This window comes from Doryrhamphus excisus, chromosome 13 (assembly GCF_030265055.1).
Source record: "Doryrhamphus excisus isolate RoL2022-K1 chromosome 13, RoL_Dexc_1.0, whole genome shotgun sequence".
Lineage (NCBI taxonomy): Eukaryota > Metazoa > Chordata > Actinopteri > Syngnathiformes > Syngnathidae > Doryrhamphus > Doryrhamphus excisus.
Genome location: NC_080478.1, coordinates 20,938,962 through 20,952,393, shown reverse-complemented (window position 1 = coordinate 20,952,393; position 13,432 = coordinate 20,938,962). Strand labels below are relative to the sequence as shown.

At 44.0% G+C, this 13,432-nt stretch overlaps 1 protein-coding gene across 1 annotated transcript in view; it reads right to left on the bottom strand.

The window, feature by feature from the left end:
• The window catches only part of LOC131140714 (uncharacterized), a 72,425-nt gene extending 63,378 nt beyond the window's left edge, over positions 1 to 9,047 (bottom strand). Inside the window, exons 1-4 of the mRNA XM_058091380.1 lie at positions 8,819 to 9,047; positions 7,605 to 7,774; positions 5,079 to 5,192; positions 1,191 to 1,252 (exon numbers count right to left, since the gene is read on the bottom strand). Coding sequence (XP_057947363.1) covers positions 1,191 to 1,252; positions 5,079 to 5,169 — 153 coding nt within the window. The 5' untranslated portion in view covers positions 5,170 to 5,192; positions 7,605 to 7,774; positions 8,819 to 9,047. The remainder of the gene's footprint in view (positions 1 to 1,190; positions 1,253 to 5,078; positions 5,193 to 7,604; positions 7,775 to 8,818) is intronic.
• Positions 9,048 to 13,432: the final 4,385 nt, after the last annotated feature.

Sequence of the window (13,432 nt, the reverse complement as noted above, 5' to 3'; positions counted from 1 at the left end):
AGCTAATGGATCACTTTATTGGTTTGCATCACCTGTCACAGAGAATTAGAATGTAAGAATTAGAATATCTCCACTCTTTGTGGAGCACCAGTGAGTCAGTAGAACGCGAGTGTTTGTCGAGTACCAAGGAGTTAGTGACACTTGAGTCTTTGTGATGTATTCATGAGTCGGTGAAACTTGTGTCTTTGTCAAGCTACCATGACTGGAACTGGAGTCTTTGTCAAGCACCCGTGAGTCAATAAAACCCGAGTCTTTTCCAAGAACCCTCAAGTCCCTGAAACTCCAGTGTCCATCGAGCACTGATGGGTCAGTGGAATTCAAGTCTTTGTCAAGTGAGTCGGTGAAATGCAAGTCTTCACCAAGTACCCGTGAGTTACTGAAACTTGAGCCCTCATCCAGTTTTTGTGAGTCAGTGAAAGTCTTTGTCCAGCAACCAAGGGGTATCTCAGGCAGGAAGAGGAAAGGTGGCAAGGACTTATCTACTGCTTTTTCCACAGGGCTAATAATAACCTGTGAACCTTGAACCATTTCACACATTTCTACTTATTTGAGGGTGAGAAGTGTCCATCTTGCACACTCACTATTTGAAGTGTATCGAGTGCACTGAGGAACCAGGTAGTGTACTGACAGCATGATGTCATACTGCTCAATGTGAATGCACTTATGCACTCAACTAGTCCATGACAGTAAACGCACCAATGGAGCTTATCCTCACGAGGGTCGCAGGGGTGCTGGAGCCTATCCCAGATGTCTTCTTGGGGCGAGAGGCGGGGTCCACGCAGGACTGGTGGCCAGCCAATCCCAGGGCACATATAGACAAACAACCATTCACACTCACATTCATACCTATGGACAATTTGGAGTGGCTAATTAACCTAGCATGTTTTTGGAATGTGGGAGGAAACCGGAGTACCCGGAGAAAACCCACGCATGCACGGGGAGAACATGCAAACTCCACACAGAGATGGCCGAGGGTGGGATTGAACTCGGGTCTCCTAGCTGCAAGGTCTGTGCGCTAACCACTGGCCCACCGTGCAGCCGCAACAGCAACATAAATATCATATTTAATTCCTTCAAATGCTGAAGGATTTGCGTGTCCACGTTGACTTTGTGTTCTAAGCTAGCAAGTCGGAGCAAACTCATTCCTGGCTTTGGTGAAAAGTGAGTTGCAGAGAGGTCAAAGGTCTCACCTTTGCCAGCTGGGCGTTGACCCAGTTGGTGAAGGTCCTCTTCTGGATCTGCTCTTGCTCCACTGAGGAGGAAACCACAAAGACGTTAATGCTGCAAATACTGTATATTTACTCCAATAAGTGGAAGTATCCTGTATATCCTTGGAGACTTGATGAACAGTCCTTTTCATTTAGGACACCATTTGTTCACACGTTCATCTTCTGAGTACATGTTGGAATGGAAAGTTGCTACTGTTATAGGTGTCCAATCCTGGTCATGTCAGATTCAAAATGATATTATATCCCAGTGGGGCAGTATAGTACGTTTGTTTTCATGAAATACTCCATAATTCTCAAGTTGTGTACTGGACAAATTTGCATTCTTCCGGCCATGTTGCTTAATTGTCAACACGGATCTCTTCTATGTACGAGGTGTGTTATGATGATCGCCGGTGTTTGAAAGTTGGCTTAGTCAAATAAAATATCGTCTTAGAGACTCTGTGATGAAGGGGGCAGACAAGTCAGATCATCTACTTTGGTTGATCTGACAAATCTTAAGTCAAATTGATCAATGTCGAATTACCACAGCTTCGGCGTGGACATCAACAAGTAGCAAGCCACACGTAATTCACTGATGCTGACGCTATGAACCCCGAGGTAGGTCGGATTACAAAGTGTGCCTAAAGCCCTTAATGTGCGCTTCCAAAAATGCTTTGCACTCCACCACTTGCATCTTCCATATTACTGTATTGCTGTCATTGCTATTACTGTCATTCATAGCAGCAATGCCATAGTTCACAGTCTCGTTGTCTTATGAGACAACTTTTCACATCACGAAAGATCTCCGACTACACAGGAAGAGAACAAGCTAGTCAAACAGTGTGATTGGGCAGCCTCAGAAAAACACTGCCCCCTAGCATTTTGGTAGAGAATTGCAAGTCACAAGATCAGACCTCAGGCTTAATGGCTCAACGCTACTACAAAGCTAAATCCCAATTATTTAAAAAAAAAAGTGTAATACAATAATTACCACAATAAACCAATAATTAATTCCACAGTCAATAATCAATTTTTTCAAGGATTAATTCCCTTGCTAATTCAATTAGTCTTCTGAATAGTTGCATATGTAGGTTCGAGCCCCTTTAAACATTGAAACGTTGACCACAAGTTACATTTGTCCAATATGAAGCATATGGTTCAATAAAAACTCTTTGATACAACCCAGTGTGGAATTGTCAGTGATAATCTCACACATACTCTTGATCCACTCAGGCACAGTAGCTAAATCAGGCATTTAGTTTCCTACAGCCGCATGAATAAACGTGTTAAATAAAGATAGGATGCTTCATATGACTCATTAGCGGGTGCATCCAATTGTCCACTTATCACTTCGACTATTTTAGCTTCATCATTTCAAATCATCAAATGCTCTCCAACCTTCTGAGGATGGAAAGACGTTGGTCTGCTTGCTTGCTTGACTTGGAACGACTTCCTGGACCAAGTTAGGATTCCAATGCATCCCAACTAGACTGTGTTACCTTTGGAGGCCAAAGTCAGGAAAAGACAACTCACCCATGCTGACTGAGCAGTCACATGACCAGGTGATGCTTCAACCCCACCGCCCCCGATCCGTGCACCACTGTGTGTGTGTGTGTGTGTCTGTGTGGTGTGTGTGTGTGTGTGTGTGTGTGTGTGTGGTGTAGCCCACGAGTGGCCAATATGAAAATGAAATATGTTTTTCCGGTTCAACCACCTTTCAAGCAGGTTTAACTGACTTAGGCTCCGCCTTCCGTCTGGCAGTGAATAGGTTACACCCTGTAAAAAAAAACAACAACAATCTTCATGCCCCCCCCCCCCCCCCCCCCCTCGGGCTAAGAGGATTGGTGAGTAACTCTTTGCTTATTCTTGTATACCATATATACAGAATATAATACACCTCCATAATACCATGATACGCAACACTGCTCAATCAACCGCCACTAAGTGATTTGGGGGGGGGGGGTTTCTTTGTCGCACCACAAGCAAATGTGTAATGATAACCATAGAACCTGTGTAGCTGTTTGGTTTGAAATAAGCAATACAAGTAATAAAACATCAAGGACTTGCAAGCAGATGCTAACATCAACAGGACTGGAATCTATATGTGGTGGTGAGGTGATGTCAAATTTGCATAATTGACTATGGCACAAAATTTGCCAAAAATCTCCTCACTTGAGTTCCTGTTTTGAAAACAAGTCACAAGACGGGTATGATTACTCGCTAAATATAGCGGCAAGGTTTCTAATTTGGCAACACGATCCCTCCTGCTATGCCTTCTTATTCTCTGGCAGACCAGGTGCATTATGTGTTTATGAGCGAGTGCAAACAGGTAGCGCCACATTTATTTGTGGCGGTCCAAATTTCTTTGTGGTGGGCTCCAGATGCATAACATTACATGACACTTATTACTACAAAAAATGATTATTAACCCCAGAAGGATCCAGAGGGCCATTAGATGAAAGTATAGAAACAACATCCTGTTCTTCCCCTCACCATCCGTCCATACGTTCTTTTCTTTGCGGTGGCCTGACACAAATCAATCTGGACCAGCACATTTGAACGGAGCTGCCTGTGTGGCTTTCCATTGTAACTGTTGCTATATTTAGCGGGTGTTCAGACCCCTCCAGGTTATGTTTAAAATAAATCCTAGTGACATTTTCTGCTCTTATCCTGCTGTGCACCCCCACCCCCTCCCCACCTAAAAGTACTGCTGGGATATAAAAACAAAACAAAAAAAAGAAAGTACTTTTTTTTATTTCTAAACATATTTATTTTGCTTTTCATGTTTTTGCTAAATTTTCATCTCCCACGGCATCCCCAAAATAATTGATACATTTACATTAGGCAGGGGCGTCACTAGGTTCTGAGGACAGGGGGGGCTTAGCCCCCTGGAGATGCACAGGATATCAATGAATGTAGTAGACATTCCAAAAAATCCCAAAACCAAATAAGGAAGAAGAAGCGGGATATAAGTTTCCCACTTTTGGACAGATTTAGTAGAGATACTCAATAGTTTTAGGCCACCATTAAATGTACACAAGTACACACAATCTATACTGCAAAACCGCTGCTCAAGCTCTGGAACCATTCTGTCCAGTGGACAGTCATCAATCATATCATAATCATTATTATATTATTCATTAGCCTGTTATTATTATTACTATCATTGTTATTCTTCCTCTGATTACTACTACTAGGCTAGTATTAGCCTGCTTATTGGCTTGCTTATTAGCCTGCTTTTGCCCTATTATATAACATTTGTCAGAGATTTTTTTTGGTAAAATCAATATTTTTTTTAATTTATTTTAAATCAATAAAAAATATCAAATTATTTAGGGGGTCTTAAAAACTTTTTAGGAGGTGCTGAAGCCCCCTTAAAATAGGCCTAATGATGCCACTGATATTAGGCAAGGATGACATCTACCCCACACTCCTCACAGGCCAACACCACAGATACATCATGGTCCTGTGGGAAACATCTTGAAGAAAAAATGCCCAAGTGGAACTCTGGCAAGTGTGTTAAAGGGGACCTGTTATGCTCCTTTTTCGGCCCCTTGTATCGAGTTGTGGAGTCCTATAGAGCACCTACACACAATAAGGTCGCTTTCTAGTTCTTCTAGAATCTGCACCTATTCTGGCTTATTTACAAAATGGTGTGTTTTAATTTATTCAACCCATGTTGGAAAAAAACAACTCTCTGAATCAGGGTGTTTAAAACCATCCCAAACGTCTTTCAGGGCTCCCTTCTTCATCATCTGAAACGTTGTCATCATTGAACACAACATTTATACAACTGGAACAACATTTAGAGGTCAAAAAAGTGTAAAAAGGTCCCCTTTAAGGAGTACAAAGTGTGCTAGTGTGTCCCACCTTGCAGCAGCATGTGGACGTTGTCAATGTCCAGGGGGACAGACCCTCGCTCCCCCGTGACGTCATCGCTGTAGAACACCTCTGACATCATCTTCCGTGTAACATGGCGTCACTCTGCACACAAACATGATTTATCACCATGGTTACCATTCCTATACAATGTGTCTGTCAAGCAATGGCTGTGACGTGTGTGATTGACAGCTGTCCAAAGAGGACGTGTGGGGAAGGCGTAGAATCCAACAACACATGAGGACCACCGTGTTTGTTTTTATCTCCAGTCGCTGCCAGCGGGCGGAGTTTAATTATGGTGGCCAACTTCCTGGTAGCGCCAGCTAACAAAGGGGTGTGTCAATACACGTCCTCTGGAAAAAGGACCTTTAGAAGCCAACCACTGCCCTCTAACATTCACGGTGAAATACAGACGCCAGTGTGTGGTTATAGTGTGGCATGCCAGTCATCCCGAGGCTTCATGTCAGCTGCGGCGTGTTCTAGAATATGGACGTCCTCATAGGTGGACGCTGGGCTCCATTTAGGCGTCTCACAAACACACAAAGTACCATTGGTTTGTAGTTCAGTATGCGACAACGATGATAAAAGTCAAAGTTGCCTGTCGTCTCACACACAAACAATGAAATGAATGAAATGTACAAAAACAAACGATGAAGATGACGACCAACCACAACAGTTCCTCAGTGGAATTAAACAAATGCCATATTCCCATTTTTGTTATGCAACCAGCACTTAATATGCCTACAAAGTCAACAACAAGCTAATCTACCTAGCTAACGCTCCCAGCTAGCTAGCTGCTCATAGCTAGCTGCTAGCATGACCATCTAAAACTAGCAACATCTGACTCACTGTCACTCAAACAAAAATGATGACTGATGATAAATAATACTTCACATTATGATGTCAAAATACCATGAGGACAATAACATGCCTTTTCAGCGCTCTACTACTTCCTGTTTGGTGTTTTTTAATATGCTCTGACACAAGATAAGCGAGTTAGCTAGGTGAGTTAGCTGCACATGTATATTTATACACTATAGTATGTCTACCTATATTTTACAGTAAACACTCATGGAAGTAGTACAATCATGGAAAACTCATCAGTCAATTTTATAGGGATTCCTGCTCTACGTGAAAGCAAGAATTCTACTGATTTTGACTGCCATCTGACACAAGACGTCATCAGTCATAGGTCAAAGGTCAGGTTTTGTCAATGTGTCATTTCTAAGCACTTTATAAAAAGGTTTTTGTGTTTGGCTGTTCTTTAAATCATAACACAAACACTACTAAAACAATACATCTTATATGTACTGTATATACAAACCGGATCACAATCTTAAATAGATAAAATTTACCTATTGGAACTTTGGAACGCCGTTTGACAACCCTGCACTACCTGAAGCTCCAATGTTAAACTGAATGAAAGAGCACACCAGATCATGATGGACCCCCCTCCACTGTGCTCGGATATAGAGGGGGGGGTCCTTTCAATGACCCATGTTTGATGTACCCAAACGGGTACTTTTGTGGCGTTGAAGGAGACGAGGTTTTTGCTTTGGAAACGCTTTTCCCGCAGATGCCTTCTGATGGCTATTGTACTGCAGGTCATTTTTTGGGTCGCCAACTTGACTTTTTGTTCCGTAATGCTCGGGATCTTTCCAAAAATGTCGAAAGACCGTCTTAGCGCGTCCAACCTCAGCAGCAATGGCACGCTGCCAGGGGCCTTGATTATGCGGCTTGATGGCCGACCACGTTCAGGAAGAGAAAGCTTCTTAGCTTTGGCCGTCAGGAGGGCGTGACCTGACACAAAATGACGATTGGGGGCAGATTTTGGCTTTTATAGCCTGTGGTATTCAACTTTAGGTGAAAAACAACCTATTATTATTCATTTTTTTATGACAAGTTTTTGCAAATGTTATTGCTTTTGCATATTGTAGCTCTACTTAAAAGCTCATTGAGGTCCAAATGTACAAAATGCATATTCCAGCCATTTTCCAATGTATCACCTAGCATACAGTATACTGAATGTAAGCAGCCCATTCCTGTTTTATCCTTTGACCCACAATGCTTGAAGTCATGAGGTGAAAGGTTCCATAAGTCCATCAGGACAAAAACACCATTGTTTTATTTTCAGTCCATCAATGTGGTTTTGTGTGGGGTCAAAGGTGACATGAAAACATAGAAAAGATGTGCATCATTAGCTACGTGCTACAACTTCAGTTGCCTTTGAGGGGGGGAATGTCAGATAGCGTAAGAGTCGAGAGGTCGGGGGGGGGTCCAAAAATAGCCATGGGTGTGCGGAGGGGGAGACGTGCTGCTCTCAGATCAGTTTGAAGATGCCGGTCATGAGTCCTTGACCAGGACGTCCACCAATAACACAATAACTCAATAAGAAAGCAACAAGTCTCAGAAAACAACACGGCACTCGTGCACACATCAACATCATCTCGAATGACGTCCACAAGTACCTTCACGTCGTGCATGTCAGCTGGCGTGTTCAACAGGAGGTCTACTCACATGAAGCAAAGGTCAGCACTCGGTCAGATCCACTACTGAAGAACCAGAAGCGGAACAAGAAGATGTGTGATTCCGTGCGCGTGGAGCAGCTCCAGTGAAAGCTGAAGACGACTGCGTAGAGGAGCATGAGTGACACCGGAGACGCCTCGGCCATACTTCACTGGATATCACTAAATATAGAGCACACACACACACACACATATACACACACCTGCCTTGAAGGTCCAAAGTGAAGCAGAGTGTATGTTTAATGTCAACTCACCAGAACACAAAAAGAAACCATAGAAGAGAAGAAGTGTTGATCTTTTTAATAATTCTACAAATGATGTAATGTACTCAGTGGATTCCTTTACCAATAATGGTCACGAGTACCCCCCCCCCTCCCATGCGACATGTTTACACTTAAATGAAGTACTGTTTACATTTAGCGTACAGCATTGCACGCAGGAAGCGCATTGTTCCCGTGTGTATGCATTGTCGCCACCACTTCCCGAATCCGTGGTAAAAGGTAAAAGTCGATATTATCCAGCTGCAAAAAGAGAATGCAGAAAGAGCAGGAAGGAGGCTTAAGTGGAAAAAAGAAGGCACTGACTGTGTTGGAGAAGGTTAGCTAACTAGAAGACTCGCATTATGATTACTTGTTCACCAGAAAGATCTACAGGCTACGTAAATGAATAAATTACATAAATTATTTGCTCCAAGTTTACACTTACTTCACAATTGGCACATCATTGCGTAAAATTGCGTACCACCACAAGGACAAAATGTATACAGTTTAAACAAGGCTTTAGTCTTAATCTTTAATGTTTGTTTATGGCTTTCTAAATAAAGTTTTAAACATTATTAGAGCCCTGTAAACATGAACTAACATGTCACACTCCTATTACTCATAGTTTAGAGCCCAGAATGAATTTAAAGCGACACTAAAAGCTTTCCTGGAATAACATACACGGGATCAAAATGGCCGACGACAATAACACGTGAGTGCCTGCAGCGTTCAAGTGTGGTCAGGTCACTTATTGTAGTGTCAGTAATACAAAATGGCCGCCAGAGGTCAGTATAGTTTCATGTTACAATCAGCTCAACAACAGCGCTGTAGTTTGTCAAACACATAGTAAAAGATATGTGTTTATATGATTTTGTCACATTGGACATTGAACGTTAGCGTTGTAGTAAACTGTTGGTGTTCTAGTTTCGGATGTTCGAGAACTCACCTTATTGTCAGTATGATTGGTGGATTAAGAGGAAGTGTGTTCTGAGAGAGAGAACGAGGTGAGCGGAAGTGTGTTCCGGGTGGGAATTGAGCATCCCTGTCGGCGTGATGGTTGTCAAAACCTGAAAAGAGAGTCGGACTCACGAACCCACAAAGCGGAAGTGTGAGGAACAAGAAGGACCTCGGCCTGCTGGGGGCGCCATGGGACCTGGTACATGGGACAGGTGAGGACAGCGACTGAGAAAGACGAGACCCTCCTTAGCAGACAGTCACGGAAGAGGACATGCCGCCCTCCTCCCGCCACGAGACGGAGTCAGTGCAAGGTCACATGACCACAAGACACGTTATAGTGCTCACTAAAGAGTCGGACAAAACAGCTTCCTTTTCAACGTATGCACAATGATAATGATTTATTGCGTGTGATGAAATATTTATCATATTTTCCAGTGGAAGGATGAAGGCTAAAGACATGAACAGATCACGTCAGACCATATGAAGGTGTGCATTATTCATATTATGCAGCATTTTGTCCTCTGGACGTTTGACTGACTGAAAAGTCCAACACTGGAAGAGGCCTTCCAGCCTTCCCAGGATTTGATCAAGTCTTGTTCTGGTTGCATCATCAGCACGTGTGCTCATATTGACCAAATGAAGTCCACGTTGACATCTTTAAAGACATCTTTAAATCCACCACCACACGTTTACCAGCAAAGTCTACGACTCTACGACTTCTCGTCCATCAGGTTTGGAAATAATCCAAGAAAAATGGTCTGATCCGTTAAAACGTTCCCAACTTTCCTCAGCGTGGCGTCCACCGAAGGAACCGACAAAGCAATCGGCAGAAGTCGTTAGCGTAATGAACAATTAGTCCCGCCTTGGCGTGTGCCTAATGATGTGGGCTCTTAATTACCAGGACCAACTTCCTGCTGATTAGTCACCAGGAGGCGGGGCCAGGGCTTCCCCTGACAGGCATTCCAAGGAGAAGCAAGGAGACGTGACCTCATGTAATCCTCAACCAGGAAAACAATGAACGAGCACATGCTAGCTACAACAAAGGGTAGTACACCAAAGCAGACATGGAGGTACTTGTCAGTACTAGGGAGTAAGTGAGTAAGGTCACAGCATCAAGTCATGTCTCCTGGCCACGCCCCCACCCAGCACTCACAATGTTGAGGCACACAAAAACCAGAAAAGAAGACATTGGGGTTGTCAGGAATCTACCGCGTTTCCTGTGTCGAGAAGGAAGTTGAAGTAAGCTTTGAGGAGAACATGTGGTGTGGAAGCAGGAAGAGAGGATGCGTGTGGAGGCGTTGCTCTCCAGGAACCTCTCCACTCACCCCGACAGCGGAGTCGCCATGATGTCACCGCCTGTCGCCATAATCCTTGCTGACATTCTTGCCTCTCCCCTGGGCTGCAGGGGGGCGGGGAGGGGCAGCCGTTTCCTCACCCGGGGGGGGCGGCCACCTCCTGTTAGAGATGGGGGGGCACGGTGACTCACCACATGACCTTTCCTCCATCTTTCTTTCCATCATCATCATCATCCATCGCCTCTACCAGCTCCTAACATCTGCCACCTGTGAAGACAAAGACTACCACCATGTTTTTGTCTGTTCCAGTGTCAAACTGTCACCTCCGAAAGCCAAAATATCAAAACATTTACATTCAACACAGCAAAATATAACTTGCTAAATGTTTACATTGCTGCCAAAGCCAATCTGGATCACATCTGGATTCAACTTGCTTGCTAGCATAGCATGTGTGAACGCACACAGAGCACACAAACATCATGTTAACTTTTTGTTGTTTGTTTCAGGTGTGTTGACTTGCTGCAAAGAGGAGTCATGAATGATTGACACGTTCCTCTGTGAGGACGCTGAGGACGGACTGGTGAGAAAGGTACTCCCGGGACATCCCGGGACATCCCGGGACATCCCAGATCATCGGATGGCTTCTTCGGGAAGAAGGTTCCAATGTTGACGTTTGCTTTGAACGTTGCATCCAAGTATAAACACGCTAACCACCTAGCTTAGCCTTGCTAACAAGTGAGGACACATCAGGTGTCCTCACTTGTTAGCAAGGCTGCTTGTTAGCAAGTCTGCTTTCCATGCCAGTCGTCGTACTGGAAGCTAAGATAACATTTCTTTATGGAATGTTTTGTGTTGACTTGCCGCTTGTCTCCTTGAGGCAAGGAAAGGACTGATGGGATTACACGGAAGAACGTCCACAGAAGACATATTTGTTGTAATGAGATCAGGTGGTGTTAGAGATGATTGTTTTAAAGATCATTACGCTGATCCTCTTGGAAGAGACATGAAGGGTCCTCCGACAGAAACACGGAAAGGACAAGAGAAAGATTAGCAGGAAATGTTCAGTAAGGATAAACCAGGATGGCATCAAAAGTTGAGAACATCTTTTTTTTTACCAGTTTGACTCACGACCAAAGCAAACTCCACCAAAGGAAACGTATTCCTTGTGTTTAGGAGAATTCTTGGACTTTTAATGTTATGAGTCCACTGGGCCGGCGCCAGTTGGTGCCAGTTGGCGCCACTTGGTGCCAATGCAATGTACTGTGGCGCAGAGTGTCGCCAATAAGGTACCTAGTGGCGTGCAGTGGCTCAAACTGCCTCCCAACTGGCTCGTGGTGGCCCATAGCGGTGGCAAACATTTTTGCGAGTTTGGCGGCAAGAAAATGTCAAAATGTTTAAAATCTTCGTCACGCCACTTGCATCAAGCAATCGGCGCAAAGTGTTCATCAAGCGGAACCAAATGTCACAAGTTGGGCCAATGATGCTTGGAGTCCACTGGGCCGGTGCCAGTTGGTGCCAGTTGGTGCCAGTTGGTGCCAGTTGGTGCCAGTTGGTGCCAGTTGGTGCCAAAGATTATGTGATTGGCGCGTAGTGGCTTGTTGTGGTGCCAAATAACGGCAACATGCTGCAACTTGGCTCGCGCCATTACATTCCAGTGGATTCCAATAGGTGGATGGTTTGTGACATTTGGTTCCACTTGCATCAAGCGATTTTAAACATTTGGACATTTTCTTGCCGCCAAACTCAACTTTTGCCGCCGTACCGTGTCACCACGAGCCAGTTGGGAGGCAGTTTGAGCCACTGCACGCCACTAGGCACCTTATTGGTGACTCTAGGCGCCACAGCACATTGCAATAGCGGCAACTGGCACCAACTGGCACCAGCTGGCACCAACTGGCGTCGGCCCAGTGGACTCCTAGCATAACATCACTGTCTGTTCCAAAGTACAATAGTCAATAAAGTTGACATGAAAAGAATACGATACTATACATACTATGTATTTACATAGAATATTCTTGGTATTTTCCAACGCTATGGGTTACAAATTCCTAGTGTTACTTCCAGAGCAGTATGTAGGGTGCAAATAGCAGTAGTTGCCCATATAAATATGGATAACTCATAAAGTAGTGCATCCATCCAGTATAAAGGGGTCAGCTTGTGGGGGTTGGGAGTGAATAATATTATTATTATTATTATTATTATTATTATTATTATTAAATGTTCCACAGTTTGACAGCCAGAGGGAAGAAGCTTTTTGTGTCTGCTTGTTTTGGCAAACAGTGTTCTGGATCGCCTACCGGGGGGGGAATTGGAACAGTTTGTGGGCGGGCGTGGTGTGAGCGGTCTGCAGAGATGTTGCCTTCCTTCTTCTTCATCTTCATCGTCAGATTAGTGTATCGCTACGGTCCTGGTAAAGCGTGTCTGCATTTAAAGTATTCTACTCATTGAAACATATTTTCCCACAGAATCTGCCATACCAAATTCATCTTTTACCATCCAATCAGGTCTAAGAACAAACAACATTTCTGCGCACTAAATTCTGGGCTTTTTTTTTTTTCAAACTAGTCTTATTTTATTTCAAAAACCAAACAATTCATTAGACTAACCGGTGCCTAGGATTTGTAAGGACGCTGAAATGTGACGTCAATGACTTGGGGCACGACTCGACCGGTCTTGTCTGGACTCCAGATTCAAGTCTTGGCACTTAGGGTTAGGGTTAGGGTGCAAAACACTGACTTTCTGTCACCTCGTCTACAAAATACGTCCTCAGTCGGGATTTCAAATAGGACTTTAATTTAGTTCTCAGCTAGGAGTTCAAGTTAGACCTTGGGTAGGACTTTGGTTTTGATCATTTTAGGTAGGACTTTAGACGTTGTATTGTCTTACAGCATTCCTGTTTGCAACGTCTTTGTGTATGACGCGGTATCTTCAGACCTTCAGTATAAAGTCCATGTCCATACCAAATCCTCAAAGACGGTTGGTGCAAGTATCACAACATTCAAGTTAAAGCTAAGAAAACAAAGTCCTTCTCAGATTTCTCAGAGACGTAAGACCAGTTTAGACCAGGTTAGACCAGGTTAGACCAGGTTAGACCAGGTTAGGTTTTCTGTGGTCGGCCATAAGCTGTGGATGGCTATTTTGTGCCTGGCTGTATTCTATGAGTGAAAGTTTTGTACACACCCTATGACCTTGAATTGACCTTGGATGTGCCCTCGCGTTGAACCGTTTTCCAGACCAAAACGCTGGGACGACATGGGTAAGACAGAGAGCATGTTTATTGGCGTCTGTCACTGCGCTGTGAAATGTGG